Source organism: Falco naumanni, chromosome 8 (genome assembly GCF_017639655.2).
Source record: "Falco naumanni isolate bFalNau1 chromosome 8, bFalNau1.pat, whole genome shotgun sequence".
In the NCBI taxonomy this organism is placed as follows: Eukaryota; Metazoa; Chordata; class Aves; order Falconiformes; family Falconidae; genus Falco; species Falco naumanni.
This window is the reverse complement of record NC_054061.1, coordinates 17,530,055-17,552,021: the sequence shown is the minus strand read 5'-3', so window position 1 is coordinate 17,552,021 and position 21,967 is coordinate 17,530,055. Positions and strand designations below refer to the sequence as shown.

At 36.0% G+C, this 21,967-nt stretch overlaps 1 protein-coding gene across 2 annotated transcripts in view; it reads right to left on the bottom strand.

Annotated features, from left to right (window-relative positions):
• Window positions 1-21,967, bottom strand: part of DOCK2 (dedicator of cytokinesis 2) — a 197,882-nt gene that overhangs the window by 163,647 nt on the left and 12,268 nt on the right. The window contains exons 3-19 of one of the 2 annotated variants that reach the window (XM_040604553.1): window positions 20,793-20,833; window positions 18,055-18,110; window positions 17,603-17,699; window positions 15,833-15,981; window positions 14,145-14,280; window positions 13,068-13,222; window positions 12,356-12,437; window positions 11,698-11,833; window positions 11,052-11,127; window positions 9,980-10,074; window positions 9,498-9,623; window positions 8,531-8,655; window positions 5,349-5,447; window positions 3,810-3,882; window positions 3,628-3,731; window positions 1,298-1,481; window positions 1,102-1,199 (exon numbers count right to left, since the gene is read on the bottom strand). In XM_040604553.1, coding sequence (XP_040460487.1) covers window positions 1,102-1,199; window positions 1,298-1,481; window positions 3,628-3,731; window positions 3,810-3,882; window positions 5,349-5,447; window positions 8,531-8,655; window positions 9,498-9,623; window positions 9,980-10,074; window positions 11,052-11,127; window positions 11,698-11,833; window positions 12,356-12,437; window positions 13,068-13,222; window positions 14,145-14,280; window positions 15,833-15,981; window positions 17,603-17,699; window positions 18,055-18,110; window positions 20,793-20,833 — 1,832 coding nt within the window. The remainder of the gene's footprint in view (window positions 1-1,101; window positions 1,200-1,297; window positions 1,482-3,627; window positions 3,732-3,809; window positions 3,883-5,348; window positions 5,448-8,530; window positions 8,656-9,497; window positions 9,624-9,979; window positions 10,075-11,051; window positions 11,128-11,697; window positions 11,834-12,355; window positions 12,438-13,067; window positions 13,223-14,144; window positions 14,281-15,832; window positions 15,982-17,602; window positions 17,700-18,054; window positions 18,111-20,792; window positions 20,834-21,967) is intronic. The other variant, XM_040604555.1, reaches the window with a different exon arrangement.

The following is a 21,967-nucleotide window of genomic DNA, read 5'->3' as shown; positions in this document are numbered from 1 at the left end:
CTACATCTTCAGACATGAGCAATACTTAATATATTTAGCTCAAAGCTTATGGAAAAGCTAAAAATATTGTATAAATGACATAACTAAAACTGCATTCCTAGTTCCTTAGTGATACAAATTAGTAGTTGCTATTTTCACATATATATGATCATTAAAAACATATATCACACTTCTATGGTCTGATTCAAAGCCCACTTTAAATCAAAGTACCCCACTGACTTCAGACCCAAATCTTTCTTTGGTTAAAAATGAATAAGATAAATAAAATTATTATGTTCTCTTTCCTCTCTCTCTCCAGAGAGGCATCTAATGCTTATATTTGATGTATGACACAAATGTAATTGTGTCTGCCATTTTCAAAAAAATTAACAGGTTTTTATCCATATTATACTCATTACATTAAGAAAGCACTTCACTGTGTACATACTACACTTTTTTAAAAAAAAACTATCAACGTGTAATATAATATTAAGAACTCTAAAGAAAGCAGTAGGAATTGTAAATTTTCAGATGGGCAAAAGCAAACAGCTGAACAGTAATTGTGGAAAATATTACAATTACTGCCTTCATACCCTATCAAGTTTTTAAACAAAATTTTCTGTGCATGCTCAAAATTAAAGTTTATCTGTGACTTAAGCACCTGACCAAAGCAGCAATGACTCCAAATACTATTCTCTGTATCAAATTCTCCATTCATGCACAAAATTTCCAGCCAAATAAAACAACAGAAAGCAGAAAAAAAATAATATACATTTATTACAGGCAGGTTTGACTAGTAATCCTGCAAACCTGCACAGCCTAAAAGCAGCCAATACCAGAGATGTTTGGGAGCAACAAGCAGAAGATGGCTGAGACTATGTAGAATCCTATCCAGATGTCTGCTTCCTTGCTCCCTCCAATGAGGGCCTTTGCTCATGTCTTTTGCAAACTATCCTTAATAAAAGCATTAGACCAAATGACTCTCATTAAAGAAAATATAATTGACAGGTTTCCTTAAGTTCCTATGTTTACTGTAACTGACACTCCCATTTCTTTTTCTCTGCCATGGTATGAAAAGACATGAAGAATGACTATTATCAGAATAAGTATATAAAGATATACCTTCACAACTTCCTCTCCATCCACAATCTTTAGTTTTTCCAGGTTCTCCTGAAGCAGCTCTGGCTTCATACGCCATTTCAAGAGACCTAGTAATCCCACTAAAAGAAAATAAATGGACAGAAATTAAAACTTAAAATGTGATTGTTTTAGAAAACAGACATTTGCACAAACTTCTACCTGTTTAGAAGATACATACCATTCTGAGTTAACTTTGTAGAACAAACAAGAGTTGAAATATAAAATGCATCTCGTGAGCTTACTGAAAGCCCGCCTACAATACTTGAGTTCCTGACAATGGTTGCTCCTTTATTTTCTGTGTGTTGACGTGTAGAAGGTAATGTCAAATAAGCACTAGCATCCTCCATTTTTTTACTGTCCCCCTGAAAAACAACAACTATTTATTACATATTTCACACAGCAGGATTTAAAATTAGACTTACTTTGTTCTTTCTCCAAAATTAAGGAAACCCCTACATTTCTACAGACTTTAGCGCATACACCAAAGCATAAAGGATACTCCCACCGTGGCTTGTACACCTAAACCAAGAGTCAATGTTAATCAGCAAAAAAGGCTGCAATGAACATGCAGGGAAACTACTGCACTGAAATTATAAAGGTATGTGTTTTAAGGTGCAGTAAGGAAATACGAGTTGTGACATCACTGGCAGAGTAACAAAAGTGGATTTCTCATTAAAATGTCAATACACACAGAACACAATAGACTAATGAGCATCACCTTTAAGTCTATACACAGGATATAAGCAACATCGTTACGGTGTCTGCACACAATTTAAGAATAGAAAATGGGACCGAACAGGGAAACAATAGCAGCAGTGTTGTGATATGCCCATTATAACTTAATACCTCTGGACCTGGACCTCTAACATAAAAGTTCAGGGCATGGTAAGATTATATTTTAAATTAGACAATATGCTGCAGTAACTAAGTGACACAGATATCACAGAATTTATGCTTTTCAGTAGAATGACCAGTACAGAAAACGAGAGCAAACAGGTATTTCTCCCTCCTCTATTTCATCAAGTTTCATCTCACAACCCTCACAGATATTATTTTTGTGCCTCAATTTTTGATTCATTCCCTAAACAAGAAAGCAGTTTGTAGACAAAGACAATAAAAATCATACCGTTTGCTGTTTAGGGAATATAAATTTTCTTTAACAAAACTACTCAAGAAAATTTCCCCAATCATTTTATAAGCTCTGTCACTTAAAGCTACAACACCACAACAGATCTGACTCAATTAATGACCCCTTAGTCTACAATTGTGCATAAACAAGGAATTACAAAATCCATAATGTAGAATGATTTTCTAACTTCTGGGGTTTGTATCTGATTCAGTGACCATAGGTGCACAGTCTCTACTTTCTATCAAACAAGAAGTAAGGTTAAAAATTTACTGTAAAGAGATATAGACAAACAAAAGGCAAAACCGTTACACCACAAAACAGCATTACTAACTTTTATGACTGTATTAAGTTGCTTAACAAGTACTTTTCAGAATTTCTGGAACCAGAACAGAATCTTGACTTCCTCCTTTTGAGACAAGTTAGACAGACACTAGGGAAAACACTTGACATTTTGATCAAAAATCTCTCAAAAAAAAATCAATGCCTGAAGGCAGCGAAAATAAAGTACACTATATAAACTTTGCAGTTTTCAAATTAATTATTTTTAGAGGCCAGATGTATGACTGTTTAAAACATGTACAGATTACAATTACTGCTTTTAATATTAGAGTAGGCAAACATATGTCTGAAAATCTATTTCTTCCAAATATAAACTAGGTCAACTCCATTTAGCATTTCTCATCTATGTTGTCACTTAAGGAAAAATTACCAGATTGATGTAGGAATGAATTAGATGGAATTTCATAACCATCATTAACCAGAGTGTCATACAACGCAATCTTTATTTTCCTTCCAGTCTAAATGTTCGTCAATATTCATATCAATGAAGAGAAGATAAATAACTATATGCTGCCATTAATCTTTGTTGGACTACCTAAACAACTTGATTTAGTTCTATGCATCTCGTTAGCCATTAATGTTACAGCAAACTAGTTTACTGAAAAGTGAACTAAGAGATACCTAAAATAAAATTTCTTCTATATTAGAAATTATTTCTGGTTCTTAGTTCCTGCTAGACACTATTCTTCAAAGAGGGGGGTGTGTGTGTGTGTGTGTGTGTGGTGGTGGTGGTGTCGTGGGTGAGAGAGAGAAAGAGAGAGAGAAACAAACCCCAAACACAAACTGCAGTAAAAATAGTAGGAAGAATAATCATTTTTTATTGTGCTTACATAATGTGTCTCTAACAAAAGTTTAGGGCAATGTTCACTGACTGGAACAGGTTACATATTTTTTTCATTCAGATGATAAATATACTATTTACCTTTGGTAGAATATTAAAATTAATCTATCACTAAGATAATAAACAATGCAGTCAAAGACAACAGTGTGAAAAAAAGGGGCCTCGTGGGAGAATAAAGGAAAAAAAAATGATCCAATACCTTTAGGACTAACAAATCATGGATACCATCTTGAAGAGTTGTTCCATCCTCCTTCAGCAGTCTTATGTAGGCCATTGCAAAATTCTTTTCTCCTTTATCTTTAGCTGCAAAGCATAATACATTCAGATGAGACTGTCTATCAATGAATTAAAATTCACAATTGGTACAAGTTCCCTACTTACACTCTTGAGATGACCTGTGTCTGAACATGAAGCGCAGATGTATCCTTTGCATGTCTTCAATAGGGACTGCTACCTTTTGTAAAATCAGAAAATAATCAGTAGAGTTATGGAAGACAGAGGTGGAAGGTGGTTTCACGTGTAATGAACTCCTATTTTAGGATAAATGAGCACCATTTCTGCTGGCTCTGTAATGCCTTTCACAGACCACTTAAAACTATTGAGCCTGAACCCAGTAGCAGATGTGGTGGCTGGTAAGCAACTGTTTGTTAGAATTTGCTCAAAATCTAGCACCACCAAAAAAACAAAGCACTGATCCCAGTAAGTTAAAGCACACAGGTGTTTGTACACTAGAAAATAAACATACTGCAGTCTTATTACTTACACTGTTAAACCATATAGAATTATGCAACACCTCTGGACTACAAAGCTTCCACATTACTAAATTGGTTGTTGATTTATGTGTATGCAAACAGGTGGAAAAGGTATGAGAAGTCTAAAATTTTGTGATTAAATTACTTGTAAAGCCTTGAGTAGAATTCCAAGAACCCATGAGTGCTTTCTTCTTAAAGTAGCATGCCTACTTATAACAAATAGGCAACAAAAAAGACCAACTGCATAAGAAAAAAACCACATTTTTACATGATCAAATTTATAGTTCTGAAACTTCAAAGATCTGTACTCTTTTGTGTTCGTTCACAACTTCCCTTTACAAACCTTACTGCATAACACTCCTTCACATAAACTACACTTTTCAAATTGATCTATCGTTAATGATTCTGTATAAAAGTCTGAATTACAGAATAATTCAAAAAAGAAACTAGTACAGTAAAGAATAAACAGACTGTGTCAATGTTTTCAAAACAACACATAAGCTTCTGTTTCAAATTTCCATTCCATTCCTGTCCTGCTCAGTCTCGGCAACACAGGCTTGTCATACACAGCAACACCGCCTTCAGTAGTCATCTTAAATAAAAACCACCCTGCTTGCTAACAAGCATGAGATATGCTTTGTATAAACTACTCTGGGGACCTTTTCCAATCAAAACCATTAAAGCTAGATTAAATATTGGCGTGTCCTAAAGAAATCCAAGACTTTTTTTTCTCTCTAAAATCACAGTATGGGGGGTAGTATTTGGGTTTTGGTTTAGTTTGGGGTGTTTTTTTGGATGGAGGTTTTTTTTGGGGGGGGCGAGAGTTATTTTTTTAAATGACGCAGTTGAAGTTCCTCATCTCCACCATTTCACCAGAATAGAATAAATGCAATACTTAATTTTTGATGAGACATGTTAGGGCATAAGGTTATCTCAGATAACCTCATTTGTTTGGCTAAACAAAATCTTAATATAATTTTCTAGGCTAAATTATATGCCTCAGTGATCGTATCTCTGTAATTACTGATGTATGAGTAAGGCTCTATCCTTCTAGCTGTATTCAGGACCAAAGTATTTTTTTGAAAAAGCTGATGCTGTGCAACTTTTCTGTCTAAGGTACCAAGAAACTAAGAGAAAAAAAAGCAAATAAAAAGTATCTACGCCATACCTTTAATGTTTCCATCCAACGTGGCTGTTTGACCTGATAGTAAAGGACTGATCTATATTCACTCACAGGCTTGTCCCCCGCTCCCAAGCAAACAGCATTCTTACAAAAAGAAGGAAAGAAACAGTGCTTAGTGGTTCATTGACCTCTGTAAATTTTTATGACTTCAGCAAAACCAAAGAAAGAAGCAAGCCATCGAAGGAGAGTCTCCTCCGGGAACGCTGGCCTGGCTGCAGGCAGCAGCTTTACCTCAGCAGTTTTACCTCAGTGCAGCCCCGCCCTCACTTCCAGCTACACACACTGCTCCGCTCTCTTTGCCCTCAGAAACCCACCATGGCAGCCAGGAGCAGTACAGGTGGGAGCTGTGCCTTCTGCAAGGCACCCAGGCCTTGGTGCTAAGGCGAACCTTTCCCCAGCTAACAAGCTCCACGGCTTGGGCTGGGTGGCGCAGCTCCAGCTTGGAGCCCTTGGAGGCACCACATGAAAGCTTCAGGTTGAAGGCCAGCATATAACATGGAGCATGAAGGCCTGTCTCTAACAAACAGGTTTGAATATGGCATCATTCAAAATAAATAACTAAAGCACCAACAGAGAGGAAGCAATAATATTAAGATACAGCATTTTCCACGCTTCTGGAAGTAATGAAAATAAACTTCCCCCATAATTATACTGGACCTACCCACAAACTGTATTTTACAGGAGTTACACAGTGGGTTGTAAGAAGAGCTGAGTGATGAACATCTATAAAAATCATAGAATGGTTTGGGTTGGAAGGGACCTTAAAGACCATCTAAGTTCCACCTCCTGCCACGGGCAGGGACACCCTCCACCAGGGCAGGTTGCTCCCAGCCCCGTCCAGCCTGGCCTTGAGCATCCCAGGGATGGGGCACTCACAGCTGCTCTGGGCAGCCTGGGCCAGCGCCTCACCGTCCTCACAATTATTTCTTCCTTAAATCTATTCTAAATCTACCCTCTTTCAGTTTAGACTTGATTTCTCTCCTCAAATTCATGAACTTCGGTAACCAAGGCGCCATCTCAATTAGTAGAAGAAACACAAAGCAAAAATAAATCTGCCTTGGTTATTCTATTTACTTCTCCATTTACTTTAAAATACTCTATTCCAACAGAATGTCACAAGTGTTTGGCTGCATACCAGAGATCATTAAACATTGTAGTGACTAAATGTTCCAAACTGAATGTTGTAGAGGCACTGACGTTATGCCCTCCTGCATTTTGTCTGCATCTAGAATATCCCATTTTCTAATGGCTAGCAGAACTAGTAAAGAACCAACTTAAAAAACTTGTTGTAACCAAGGAATTCAGTTTGTTTAGCAAGCTTGTGAGGAGACTTGGCCTAGATCTGTCTTCCCTAAGCTGACTGTGGTGGAGAATTGTACATGTAGAATAAGTGCTAATGCTGATAATCAAAGGGGCAAGATCACTGACACCTCACCAGGCGTCAGACATGAAACTTAAGTGCATGAGAAAAGCGAACACTAAATTATCTACTGAAGAAACAGATGAAACTAACCCTATATAAGGTTACACTAGCTACTGCAAATGTGCAATTTTCCTGCTGAAAATCCAGTGAATCTTGGAAATCTGCTTCAAGCATCAGAATGCCTTGTGACACCATGGGTATGATGCTGATACCTGAAGATGATTTGTAAGGTCTGGTCAGGATGATTTAACTGAGGAAATGTATGTCTCACCTGTCTGAATGGAGTTTTTTCAAGGTTTATGCAGCAACTTGTTTGAACGTATTCTGTGACTCTAACTTGCAACAAAAGGCCTTGTACTTGCTACAGTAAATCTAGTGCTAGCTCTTCAAATGAAACTAGTTTGACACCTAAACTGAGCCAACCACTTTCCTGTTTAGTGAACATATACCTGTTTCAACCCATGGATACTTAGAAATATTTAATCTAAATTCAATGGGTTTGAAACTTTATTGGTATACATTAATTTTTGGGGGGCTACAGGGAAAATCCAGTTACTTTTGTTACTACTTGCACTTAACAGCATTTCAATTAACTCCTCAAAATTGTTGTTAAAATAGGCTTATTACCCACAGAAAGCAAGCATGAATGAAACATATATTTGAGGTCATAGACAAAGTGACAAATCTGCTTTCTCCTAGTATTTGGAGAAACTGTGTCTGCAGAACTGAACATACATCATATTGGAATGCAAGGTTTAACGCATTGCAAGAGGTTAATTTCTTAAAGAATACTCTGGTATATGTATTTTAAGCGTAATATCTGTGAATAGACAGAGGCTGCTGAAGCTGATTTCACAACACAGTTAACTTCTATACATGCAAATCATGTGGTTAGGTATTGTCATAGGTATTAGGTAGTGTTTTGTAGCCAGGGTTACAATTTGTTGTGTGGACTCTAAGTATCACATGGTTTTAGGATTTTCTTCAATCAAGCTTTAAATTTACATTTTAGGTTAAGCATTTAATTGTAGATCATAAACATATTTCAGCAAGTCATGAACTACAATGAGTTACTCCATCTTTATTTTATCTCAAGAAGTATCTTTATGATTTCACCCTGATGATCACAGTACTGATTTTACTAACAGTGTAATGCTTAGAAAAGAAACGGCCAAAAATCCCAAAAAATTTCCCTAAGGAAAAGGCAAAAATTGTTCACAATGGAAACAGACAAGCAAAAAGACACTGTAAATATTTACGTTGCATATGTACTGTGTCCCCACTCCTTTGTTGTCACTATTTTTTTCTTTTTTGCCATGTACTTCATTCAAGGGACAGTGACAGTGTCTTCCTGGCACAATTCATGGGTTTGTTATGTAACAGAAATGGTACTTCTCACATTTTAATGTGCAAATTGCATTCTTCTGGGGATTTCCACAAGAAAAACCCAAGAGTAAAAATGCAGTAATTGTCAGAAGCAGCATTTGTTCCTTGGCACAGCTAAAATAGGTCATTGAATGTTTTTTCTCGTTACAGTTTTATACAAGATATTTGTAGGACTTATAGATACGTCACTTCAAACATCATAAAAATTATCACCCACAAGATGTCAGAAGATGACACAAGTGAGGAAACCGCATTTTTTTGTACAATGATATTTTATAAAAATCTATAAGAAGCTTAAGGCTTACTTCTGAAATGCAACTCATTTCTATGTCCATCATGCAGGAAAAAGAAAACTTACTGGCATCACTTTTCCTTCTTCATCACAGACACACATTATCACTTCCACATTTCTCTGAGTAGTTTTATTGTATTTATCAAAATCTCCATACAGTAATGTAATATAAATGTCATTTCTTATATCTCCTGAAAGAGAAATTGAAAGGTTAAAAATTAATGAAAATGTTGTGAGAGCATAGGGTCAACTGAACTTCACAAGAGTATCTCATTTTCTGCAGTGAAACAGATAAAAATGTGGTGGTTTTCCATCTTAATTTAAATTTTTCAGCTCTGTTATTCTTAGCTGAGATACTACGATGTGATGTGACACGAACCAAATGTCCTCAAAGTGACTGGAAACAATTCTCGTCCTGCACTGACACCTGCTGGTGAGGTAACAATGAGGCCATTACTGAATTTTCGCTAAATACACAGCTCTCTAGAGGCAGCTTCATATTTTAGTTTTGTCCAGCAAACAAAATTACTTTTAAAAGTATCAAGATTTTAAATTCGGAAGGGCAGGAATGTTTTTTGGGTTTTTTTTTGTTTGTTTGTTTTAAAGAAGGAGCACTCCAGACAGTGAGTAACATTAATTGGTAAATATCATCAATAAAAACGTCAAGCAATTGTTAACGCAGATGTTTTATTAAAGGACAGTGATGAGTTACAATAAAAATAAGGTTAATTTAAAATTCAAGTAGGCATCCACCATAATCTACTTACAAGACAAGAAAGCTATGTAAAAAGAGCTGGGATTATCCCTCACTCTGTTGCTTTTATTTTTTCTGTTTAGGTACTAGAAAATACTTTGCAAGGATTTCACTATTTTATATAAGCCTCTAATACTGGAACAAAACTTACCATGAAGAGTGAATTCTAAAGAGCCTCTGAGTTACCCATTACAGAATTAAGTAAGGCTGCTGCTCATGCTCATTAACCTAGAGAATGAAAACAGATCCATTCCTATTACAGAACAAAGCACCTCCTACCTGGCATGATTATTTCAGGAAATCCTAGCTTTCTAGCAACAACTGTGGTTCTGTCTACAAGATGTGGGTAGTCCTTTCTAGTTTGAATGACATCTCCAACAAGCATTTTCACAGTTACCCAGAGACCTTTTAAAAGAAAAAAAATAGATTATATTGATGGTAAAAAAAAATTAAAATAAAAAATTGTCTTCAGATGATTGCATCTTCTAGCCACCAAAATAACAGTAATAAGAATTCACTTCCACCACTTCCTTTAGGTAAAAGCTCTATAATCTAAAACTGTAGCTGCTAATTTACATAACCTCTAAGAATCTGCAACAAACTCATGATTTTCCACTTCCAGTTACAAAGTTGATCCACCTCCATGGTGGTGCTCTGTCTCTAACATGAAAGCCTTTCTCTAAAATGTAAACAATATAAAATTATGTTGCAAACACACACACACACCATTACTTTAAAAAAATAAATAAATATATTTTTACCTTGTCCACCACTGTCTCCTTTTGATGCAGTGACTTTGGTTAGGAGACTGTGCAAAAAGTCATTCTCTGCCACTACCCTGCAGGAGAAACAATGTCTACTAGGAATTAAGTGCTAAATATATCAAACACCACTCAGAACACAGATGACAAACAGCCTCAGAGTCCTTTTTGCACTACTTGACCTTATTATATGTTATGTAATTTCATTGTCTTTCACCCAGAGTTACAGATCACTCACGTTAAGCTTATGTGTACACTGAAGTGAAAAATGTTCAATCAACATCTTTAGGAACCTCATTTTGTGACAGTGACAATATGAAAGCTTTTTTTGTAGGAAGGCACAATGTGAATGCATTCAACAACATGCCAGTCCACTCTGCTTTCCCTGATAAACAGCCTGACGAATGAATTTATTTTTTCTTTGACTACTTTTGAAACTAGAAACAAATTCTCACACAACAAGTATGTTGGATCCAATTGTAAATGAATGAAGTAATAAACCAGTGTGTCATACATGGGTCTTTCAGAATTATGTTTATTCTTCATAGTATATAGCAGCAGCACTATGTAGAATGCATAAATATGTTTCCAGTGAATATTGGTATTTCTGCATTTGATCTGCAAGTGTCACATTTTTAGGCAGCTGAACTAGCATTTCTTTTGAAAATAGTTTGTGTGTAACAATTCAACTAATTTTTAAGTGAAACCAAATTTTTAATCAGATTTTTCTCAAATTCAAAACAGAATCAAGTACACAAGTTACTAATTATCCATACTTCTAAAGCTTATTTCTGAGAGTGTATAACCATTTAACTTGGGTTTTACTAATTAGGATTTGGTACCAGCTATCTGAAGGAGCACATTCATAGAAACGTACATTAACATGCTATGTAATCCCTGGCAAGTCTTAAATGCTTTTAAAGTGATACTTAAATACTTATTGCTATTAAAACATAAAGTTATTGAAAGGAAAAACTGTTTTTTTCTTAAAACATGCAACAGATTGTTACAGCCAAAGACACATAGAAATATTTTTGTGCATATAAAAAACCGATATATATGACTATCTTACGGGTGAAAGGGAATGAAGTGCTGTTTTTCTTCATCACTTTCAGCTTTTCCTTTTATGATATCTGTAATATCCATAACTAGAAGAGTAAAAGAAAAATCATCAAAACATATAATAGCATTGCAAAATAACTCCTCTTACCTATGAATGATGGACACTAATGTTCTTGTGCCTCAAGATAACTATAAATTTTTCACTAGCAAGCAGTGTAGCCCAACAGGGCTAGATTTGTGGGGCAGAACATCAGTGCAAAGTCCACACTACAAACACGACATGTAAAGAGAGAATTACTTCAGACTAGTTTTAGTGTAATCCTGTGAATACATGTTTGAGTGCATTGGTGGTGCTCTTGGGACATGGTTTTATTCCATCTGCAGGGAATTCTATTAATATACTCTAGTATTGTGCTTTGGTTTGCACTGTGTAGCAGTAAGTAGGAATTATTTGGAAATTAAATTCTAAACCACATTTCTGATCTAAACTAAAATGTTAAGGTGCAGTCTTTATGGACTTTAAAAAAAAAATCAAATATGGAAAATAGTTGATATAGCTGTCTGGTATTCTGACGTGTCTTTTTAGAGATTCTTTGTTCCAGGGTTGGCCAGTATCACTTGGATCCTGCTTCAGATATAGCACAGGAGACAGTTACCTGCCACTCCAAAAGGCCGCCTTAGTCCTTGCGTGTATTTCTTTGAGTTACTGTCTTTGAGATCCATCCTTCCAACTCTGACTATTTGACAAACTAAGTAAATTTTGTCTCTGCTAAGGTCTTTATTTCCAAGATCCTAAGATACAAACAAAAAAGAATAGAAATATTACTTGGGTAAGAACCAAGTTGTGAAATTTAAACAAGACCTCCAGTAACTAGTTGAGCCTTGGTAATCAAGGTGGTATTAAGGGGGGGGGGGGGGGGGGGGTGGGGGGGGGGAATGCCAAAAACCACTGCAAAACAAAAGAAACTGAGACAACAGAAAGGATTACAAACCTGGCAGTTTAAAGTTTGAAGAAAATATATGGTAAGATAAACTGAGAAAGCAGTAGCAATCAAGAGGTACAGGAGATTTAAAAAAAAAATAATAAATCAAGTCATCAGTATATTTATGGGGCAGCAAATTGATTTGAAAAAAGGACACTGAAGCATTGTCACTGCCTTAAGGCACTCGATGACTGGTCATCTTACTCTTTTTCTAAGATTACTTCTGCTTTCTCCTTTGTCTTGCTCAGTCTTCAGGAGTCCTGATTCTGACCACAGAGAAGAGACAATCCAATTTGTAAATATGAAGTAAGTTTAACTGGAAAACACTTACTGTGAATACTACTTTAAGATTGTTGAGCATGTCAATTTCCTTTGGAAATCCTTTACTCCCCCATCTCACCAAGTAGTTCTCACTGTTTTGAAGACAAATACCTTATTGTCATGTGATTTAAAAAGTTCTTCCCTTTCACAATACATTAAAAACCACAGTACATAACAAAGGTTGCATAACAGACAATGGTCTGTAGTGATAGTTTAAATACCACTCTAAAAAGACAAGAACAATGTTATACAAAATACCATCGGTAAGTTTTGAAAAATAACTTGCACCTAAGACACAATGGCACCTTTTTTGGAGGAAATATTACCATCATCATAGTCTGTTTGATAGGAATACTCAACAGAATCTTAATCTACTTTTGCATTTATAGATTACTCCTAATTTGTCCCCTTCCCCTGCTTCAGCACTTTACTCCAGACAACATACCCTATCAAGGATAACCTCCTAACTTTGAAGTGGTCTCAGGCTTCTTTAAAATCCTGAAATGTTTATAGGTAATTCCTGGACTGAACATATTTGGGATCCTTTACCCTAGAATTCTTTAGTAGCCACCAACAGCTAGAACTGTCCACACTTCCCTTTCCTTTTGGTTTTCTTCCTTTTACTTATATATTATCTGCATTACTAGCATGTTAGCAACTATTTTACTTCACTTTGGCTAGCTCCTTTTGCTGCTATTTGCAGCTTAAAAAAAAAAGTTTACCTTATAATTGTTGATTTCTGTGGATCATATAGTGACATAAAGAGTTCTGCATCCTCTCCAATTCGGCAAACAAAATTCCGCACAAAGACGTATAGACTGTGGGTGGGGGATGAAGACATTCGGGAGTACGATGCATAATCTGGTTGATCCTTTGACTACTCAGAAGGAGAAAAATCATTAGCCAGATCCTTGAACTAAAATGGTGGAATACTACAAGCAGTTTCAATTTTTATCATGTGCAACAGTTAATCTTGAAAAATCACAGAAAATCTGGATAAAGATACTTGTTTCCAGCAAATAGCATTGCCCTGTATATTCCTCTGAAAGGCATTATTTAATACCACAAACATGACTAGCAGATAAGTTTCTGGCCCTCACTCACATTACTGAAGTGTCACAACAGCCCAACTTTTGTCAAGTGATTTATTTGCTTTATTACAGTTTACTTTCTCATGGGTGGAAAGCCCAAGTAACTTACAAACCCAAAAAGGTCAAGAAAGTGTAGTCACCTGCTCTGCATTGTAAAAGATGAAATTTATGCACTCATCAGCTTTGCTTAGGCATACTAATACTCATATTCACAAAATTATGCAGAGTTCATGGAGCTTCTCTTTAGTGAGCTTAAATTCTTCAACTCCATCAGACTAACTAACAAGCAGCAACATACAGCAAGCAGTGTTGTCACAAGATCCTCTAAAAAAGAGCCTTGGTTAGTCATAGCTTGCAGCCTGAACTCAAAGTATGTAACTATTCGCTACGTGAATCAGCCTACTGAGTAGCCCACAGATGGAACAAAGAGATGTATTTCTATTTAGGAATCCAAGAATGGATTTAGAATCGGCTTTAGACACAGGCTTTCAGCTTAGCCCGCAGCCTGAATCCAGTGCACAAATGCAACTCACTCAACTTGAGGCTTAGCCATATTTATAACATATGAAAGTGACTTTACTTTTAATTAAGTCAGAAGCAAAAATTTCCACCAACTTCTCCAGCAGAAGGTTACATCTTCAACCCTTGTATTGGTTTTTAATTTTGATTTTAGCAAAGGAAGCATTAAGTTTGGCCAGTCATTCCTACCATTTCCTCCTTAATTCGCTCAGTGATTTTATTAGTCGCTTCTTCGTGTGCATGAAATAGACTGATGACACTGGTTTTATCTGGATCTAAGATATTTCCATCTTCATCTCTAACTATTAGATCTAGCTCAAGTATTCTGTGAAAATACAAAGGGCATGATCGCAGGGTTAATTCCTTCTGTAAAATAAAGCTTAGAAATATAACGTACAAGGAGATGCTTCAAGTTTTAAAGCAATAAAGTAAGTTTAAATACAGGCAACAATATTTAATTGAAGAAAAATTTAACTAAACCCCACCATGTTCTTTTCAAGCTGTTGTACAGTATTCACCTGTTTTAGGAATTTATAATAATGTCACCAAAACATTTCAGTGCTTATCACATAAAATAGATTCACCATGTTCAATGACTTCAAGAAGTCTTCATCTCTTTTGCTTTTAACATATGACCTTTGTAACCAAGATGCCTAGGGTTTTTTCTGTCACCTTCTGCTTTTATGTTGCTCTTACCCTCCCTGTCCCGTTACTCGACTACTATGCTCTGTTCTCCTTTTAAACATCCCCTCCACCCCTACTCCTCTAAAGGAAGAAGCTTGCTGTCTCATGATTTGGAAAGAAGAGAAGAGCGTGAAAAGAAAAGCCTGAGTGCAAAGAAATATTAGTGTTGTCTTAATCAGAGCTAGGCTTCTTTGACTGGAATATTTCAAAATAGTATCTGTCTTGCAGTGACCATGCAGCTCCATATAGCATGGTGTGTTCTGTAAGAATACAGTTTATCTGTGCATCCAAATCACAATGAACATGTTGAGTTTCTTAACACTCACAGTCATTGTTTGTGTCTAGCCACAGGTAACTGAAGCCTTTCAGCCGTATATAGGTGTTCAGGCCACAGTAACCACAGTCACTTGCAATAGCTAAATACAGTTTATAAGTAGATTCCAATGCTTATAAAACCAATACTATGAAAGCTTGTTTACCAAACTCTCTCTTCCCCTTTATCAGATGGTGGAACACCACTCAATCCCACATAACCTCATTTTTGCCAAACATGTTGTGTTGCAGTGACTTTTCATTAGCAAGAAGCAGACAAGGTGTTTTGCCAGATAACTATTCTACCCTTGCTTGTTTCACTTCTATTACCAGAACCAGAGTTCTGCCAGAAAATTCCCTAGTAAAACAGCAGGGTTGGGGAGGCGGACACAGGACACAACACAAAGGTAGAGGGGTGGTGTGACGCCTTTAGCAAAGGCTCTGTATGCTTCAGACATTTGCAATTCGTCCTCCACACTAAGGTCTCTCAGCACCACTTGTGAAATAGTAGCATAATACGAGTAGAGGTAGGCTATGTTAGTGAAGGATGGACGAGTTTTGGGTCCCCAGCATGCTGATGCTATATGTAGATAAAAGCCAATTATCTGACCTGAAATCTTTACAATGACAAGCTCATATACCTATAATTAACAAGTATATCTATATTTTGAAAAAGCAATTTGCTATGAGAAACTTCAACATGGTATCTACTGTTATCACAGGAATAGCAGGGAGAAATTTGAAAAGGAAGATTTAATATGTCTACATCTCACGTTAAAGAGTTAAAAAACTGCAAAAAAGGAAACTTTTATCATCATCTCTGTTCTAGCTGGGTGCTTTACAAGAAATAGTGTTTCCCTTAAGCAACGTAGGCCACTTACTTGTTACCATAGTCAATTTTGGAAGTGACTTTCTGTTTGAGTTCTTTGAGCTCATCTTTTGGCAAAGTCCCAGACAGAAGCTGTGACCGCCACTCCATTAAGTCATACATCATAGACTGCACCTGCTGGAACTGCTCACTCTTATTTGCCTAAAATATAAAAGAAGAAAAAAAAAAAAAGATTTCAACTTGAAGTTGTAGTGAAACATTGGCCTTGACAGTTAGAGGACTTGTCATATTTAATGTTAAATGATTGCAGGAGCAAGAATTAAGCAAATTCTTGAGTCTGACTTTCTTCCTCCACTCATGCCACAAATTGTAAGGACAGGCTCTCCCATGCAACCGTACAGAAATGACAAGAAATTTAAGCAGTGCATATGGGGATAGGGAATGACAATATTTGTTTTATTAAGTTGTGCTGGTTTAAAGTTCTTTAATTAAGTCTTATCAAGAGAAAACATTACAGAAGCAATTTATTTCTGTATGAGATACTGTTAAAAGCATTCTGGGGAAAAAAAATTGATCATGGTATTAACACATTTAAGAGATAGGTAAAGAATAAATAGAAGTCACTAAAGTAGTTCAGTGTCATTCACTGAAACAGGAAAAGTTTTAATTGTTGACTTAAATATGAGAAAGGCTAACGAGTGATGTGTTTCAGAAAAGATATGGTTGAGGGAAAACTACACCATATTTACGAATTTTTTTTGCTCCAAGTAAAAAGCAAAATGCAATGGCTGGGATCCTGGAGCACTCAGAGTGCAACCTGTTGAAACAGGTTATCCATTAGGAAAGGCTACTCAGGTACTAGAGAATTCACCATCATTTGGTGGTTTTTCTAGTCAACACTTTATGACTTTGGCCATCAGACTTAGGTTAAACATTTTACTAGAATCAGTGGGGATTAATGTAGGATTACAACATGCAAAATATCTACCATTATGCAAATGTAAAAATTAGCTTTCTATCCTTTTATTTCAAATTTTGTCTCTCAGAGTGTTGTAGTCCAAGGACAGGTATTGTTATGTATAAAGGATAGTTGAGGTCTAAAAAAATATTTCTGGTCCAATTAAAATAAAAAGATATTTTTAAAAAATCATTAATCACAGCTACAGTTCTGTACTACACTGTGGGCACTACAAGCATTTGCGAAAGGCCACCATGACTATAGGTTGCTTGCTTACAAGGAACACAGATGCTGATACAATGGCCATTTTGACTAATACCTCCAAATTCATTGCACTTCTATGTACTGTAAAAGTGCTCACAGGAAAAAATGGTTGTCTCCAAGTTGAAGAAAAGAAAATGTTTTTCTTGAAGAAATGTAAAATGAAGATATTGAAAGTAAAAAGTCTGACTTCCTGAAATTGCCAATTGTTAATAGCTACACAGTCCCAGTAACCCCTGAACAAATTTTGTTCTAGCATCCCAAGAACATGGTGAATCTTTTTCAAATGCATCTTAGTTATGTTTGATACTCCTATCTTGAAACTTGTCAGCTCTGCAAAGAACAATTATGAAAAAATCGTGTACAAGATACTCAAGGTTGAAACTAAAGACATGATATTACACCACTCAGCAGTAATTCAGCCTTTTAATTTAAAGCCATTGAAGGAAACAGTAGCCATCTAAGCAGTAATGAAAAAGTAATTTCTTAAATCCCCCCATATCCTGCCCTGCATCTAAGAAAAGACACTCATTTAAACAAGAACTCAATATGCATAAGTAGGACTAATTAACAGGCCATACATGGCATGCAAAAATGTCATACCACATAGAGCTGTTTCCAGATGCTTCCCCATTCCCAAAGAGTAGTGGTAACTTCTTGAACTAAAGGAATTTCAGCGGGTATTGTATTTTCCGTATGTCTAGGAAAGAATCAGAAAATTTAACACAGTGAAATGAGAAAAGCTAACTGCTTTTCATGGGTTTAAATTTTAGTTACTGTGTTTAAGGCAGGGGTCCTCAAACTTTTTAACCAGGGGGCCAGCGCGCGGATGAAGTGGCAGGAATTCATCTGCAACTGCTTGGTTTCCCCCCCAGCCCCCATCGGGGGGGGGGTGTTCTGTAAATACCAGGGGGCGGATTGAGGACCCTGGGGGGCCGTATCTGGCCTGCGGGCCATAGTTTGAGGACCCCTGGTTTAAGGCATATAAATGCCTTAAAACTTTTCTTTTTTAGCAGACAAGATCCTTAATGTAACAAAACAGTTAAATTCAATACCTTTTCTTTTCAACAGTAACTTCCTTGATGTGGATGAAAGATTTCGGAAATATTCCCTGTTGAAGGAGGAAAAAAGAATTCCACACTTACTCTACAAAAACTTGTAGGTAACAACCATGAATATGAACATGAACTGTAATCTCCAAATTAACTGCTATCTAGTTTTCTGTCTAGATAGATGCATTTCTGTTTGACAAATATTAGAAGTATTGTTGTATCCTTTCCTGCGAACATAGAATGCATAGAATTACATTTATTCATAGGAAACACCATCTTCCACTCCCCTCCCCTCATCTACTCCCCCAGAAAACAGCACATACAGTTTGAATACAGTAAAGAAATATTTTCTCTGTGCATCAGCCCGCACCTTTCATATTCTAGGAAAACCAATGTAGTCTAATTTAGAGATCAGCTTGATTACCAAACCAGGTATTACCAGGGACACTGATATAGGATCATTGCCTCTACTAAAAGAAATACTGATAGGGAAAATCGCTCAGGATGAATTAAAAAAAATGGCCACTGACATGCAGGATAGTAAACTGAAAGTTTACTTTGAGGTATGATAGTCAAGAACACTGTGCATAAGATTAAAATTGGTTTGAGAAAAAAAGAACGGCCTTTCATTTGCAACACACAAGGAAGGGAGATGCTTAGTAAAGCCATAAATTCTCAGCCCTCCCTAGGTATATGGGGCACCACTGCAATTGAGATTATGGTCTTATTTTGAACTACCTAGGGCCATGCAGGAAGATGCCCCGGAAGATGTAGCAAAGGAGGCAGCAGATTTCATGACATTCTCAACATTTATTTTAATTGACCTGTGTAGAAAAAAATAGTCACCTGACAAAAGGTTCTAATGTGATATGTCCTTGCTCTACAGTAACTGAAATGTTTTAAGTCATGCTAAAGGAATGTTTGACCACAATCTATCCATGACAATACCCACATTAACTTGCAAATCTAGTCTTGGTAATTAAACTAGGTTCTTCTTGGATTCTTCCCTATTTAATAACCGACAACCATATGTGGTACTTTACAAAGCCTTTCTCTGAATTAGATTTCAGCTTTTACAGCTTTATATAGTTTCTTCTTTTAGCACTGGACCTGAATCAAAGTACAGTCATGTCTTATCACTTCCACGGTTTTTCATTAAGATTTAAGTTCAAAAGAGTCTGTGAAGAAGCCAAGTATAAGAAGAAGGTCCCATTAATAGGAAATGTAGTGAAATCTCAGTATGTGAAATTACTAATACTTCTTAAAACACTTCATACATGTTGACCTTGAAGCCTTTAACAATTTTAAGAAATAGTTAAAAGAAAGTGGTTACTTCTGGTAACTATTTTCCTTTTTTAGTTTTAGACTAAATTTTAATCAATTAAAATAAAATTTTAATTAGAATAACCAGAAATAGCATTTTGAGTTTAAAGAAAGTCAAGGTAGTATTTAAAACACAGTTGGAGTATTGGACAGGCTGGAAGGACGGTTAGGCATTCTCTTATATCCACCCTCAAGTATTGCAGGCCAACCAGCTGATCAACTGTTTTGAGTAGCTTCCACTGAAATATTATGCTGTATCAAGAACTTATGGTGAACCAACTTATCACTAGCCTGGCTTCCATCTCATATGTGATGAGCTACAAATGGAAGCAAGCAAATAAGGTGTACCATGCAGTCGTATTGGAGCTCACAGAGACACCGGGTAGAAGTCTGGAGAAAACAATTATGCATAATTATCACAAACAATTACTCATTTATCTGTCTTTTGGGATGTCCACTCATTGAGCAACAAAATGAAACAGTAAATTAAGCATCTAATACTTACACAATGAAACCAAAATATTTTGCTATCACATACAGTTTGAGAATGCACACAAATTAATTAATCTAAGTTAATGCAAGTTATTGTGAATACCTACAAGCCACTGAATACAAAATTCTATTAAAGTAAAAATAGACAACTTAAGACTGTTCTGATTTTTTTCTGATGGCATATTCTCTGCCAAAAACTGTCCCTCTGCTCCCCAGATATCCCTTTTTAAGTGGCTATAAAGGTTTTGCACATCCTTTTTCCAGGCTACAGAGAAGCAACTTTCACAAAACATTTTCACTGTAATACAGGCATTAGTCTCTAACTTCAAATGCCTTTGCATTGCTGCTCCCTAAAAAAATCTGATACTCAGAGCAGGTTTCAAAAAACACCTTTCATCTAGAAAAGTGCCTTTTAATATAAAAAGTAATTTTCTTGCTACTTAACTCAGAAGTTGTCATACCCAGGATGAAAAGTATTCATTTGTAGCTCTCCATCTTTAGGTATAAGACTATTGACCTATTTTTTATTAATATGATCTTTTTGTACATTAGAGAGATAGTTAAGAAATTAAGTCTCATGGAACTGTTTATATTGAATGTAGCCTAAAGACTGCTTAGAAAAAAGTGCAGAAACAGACACATCTAGCAGCAAATTAACTCAAAAAGTTATTTCAAATGATGTCTCCATCACCTGAAGACACAGTACTTTTTTTTTCATTGATCTGCTTCTCCCAGTCATCACTTTATTACCAACATTGTCCAGAACAAATGCTGATCATTTTATTCATCTTGAAAGGAAAGAGAATGGAGATAGCTGACTTCAGATGTCAGAATAGAACTAACTGGTAAGGGATATGAAAAAAAACTCAGCTTCATGGGTTGATTCCTTAAAAATAGACTCACAGGAATGAAAAACATGACCTTACCTCTGATCCTTTATGTCTTACTAGATAGCCCTTGTACCAATCTAAAAGAAAGAAATGTTACACTTAACATGACAGAACACGTGCATAAAAAAACCCAAAGTCCTAGTTTGTATTTCATATAAGAACTATCTAGCACAGGATGTCTAAAAATTAATAGTTCCTTCAAAAATACATAGAGGAAAGAGAAGTGAATATCAGGAAGCATATTTATCATGACTCACACATTAGCAAGTATGATTGTATGGTCTATTGTCAAGTCTTGCATAGTAAGTGCAGATAATCTTACACAAAGTTTAACACACACACGACACGTAAAAAAGGTAGGATAAGTTGTTTTGTAATTAATATATAACACAAGCATATATATCTGTCCATCAACCAAGATCACTCATGATACTGGATAGTGCATGAAGCTCTTCGGTTGTGTTCTAGGTGTAGTATTGATCTAATGCAGTATGTGGCTGTTACATACCCAACCTCCTTGAATGTAAGAAGAGTAAGCTGTCGCTGCCATGGGGAATTATAGCTTTTGGACCCAACACAAATAACCAGCTTCCTAGTGTAAAGTTCAATTTGGAACCTCAAGAAAATGAAGAGCTATTACGGGACTTCTTAACAAGAAACCCTTTCTGAATGAAAAGGGTGCAGTATTGCAGTAGTGGGAATTAAAATCCTAATTCAGATTTTGTTCCATCTATGCCCCAGTTAAGTCACAATAAATTTCTACCAAAAACATAAAATGGAGAGTTCAGCCTTACTAAATTACAGCAGAAGCTGTGTCCACTGTGCACAAATTCCATCATGAAACACTACCTGCACAGCAACAGTATCCAACTCTGTTTAATACTTCTATTTCACCCCAAAGAAAGCATTTTATGACTTAAAGCATAAGTTTTCTGATGATAATTTCAGTAACAGATATTATCTCTTCCCTACCACCTTTTCTCTCACCATTTGTAATGCAGCACAGGTATTTCAGCCATGCAACCAAAGCAGAAAAACAATAATCCCAAACCCCAAACAATACTGAGAAAGGCAAAGTTAAAAGGACACTGACCTCAAAGATAGTCTTGGGACAGATAGTTTTTTCAGGTTTTTCAGCACTGGGATATTTTTTTTCCCCAGTATCTTCTCAACAATAAAATTCCAATTTACTTCTAAAACCGAATTATTTG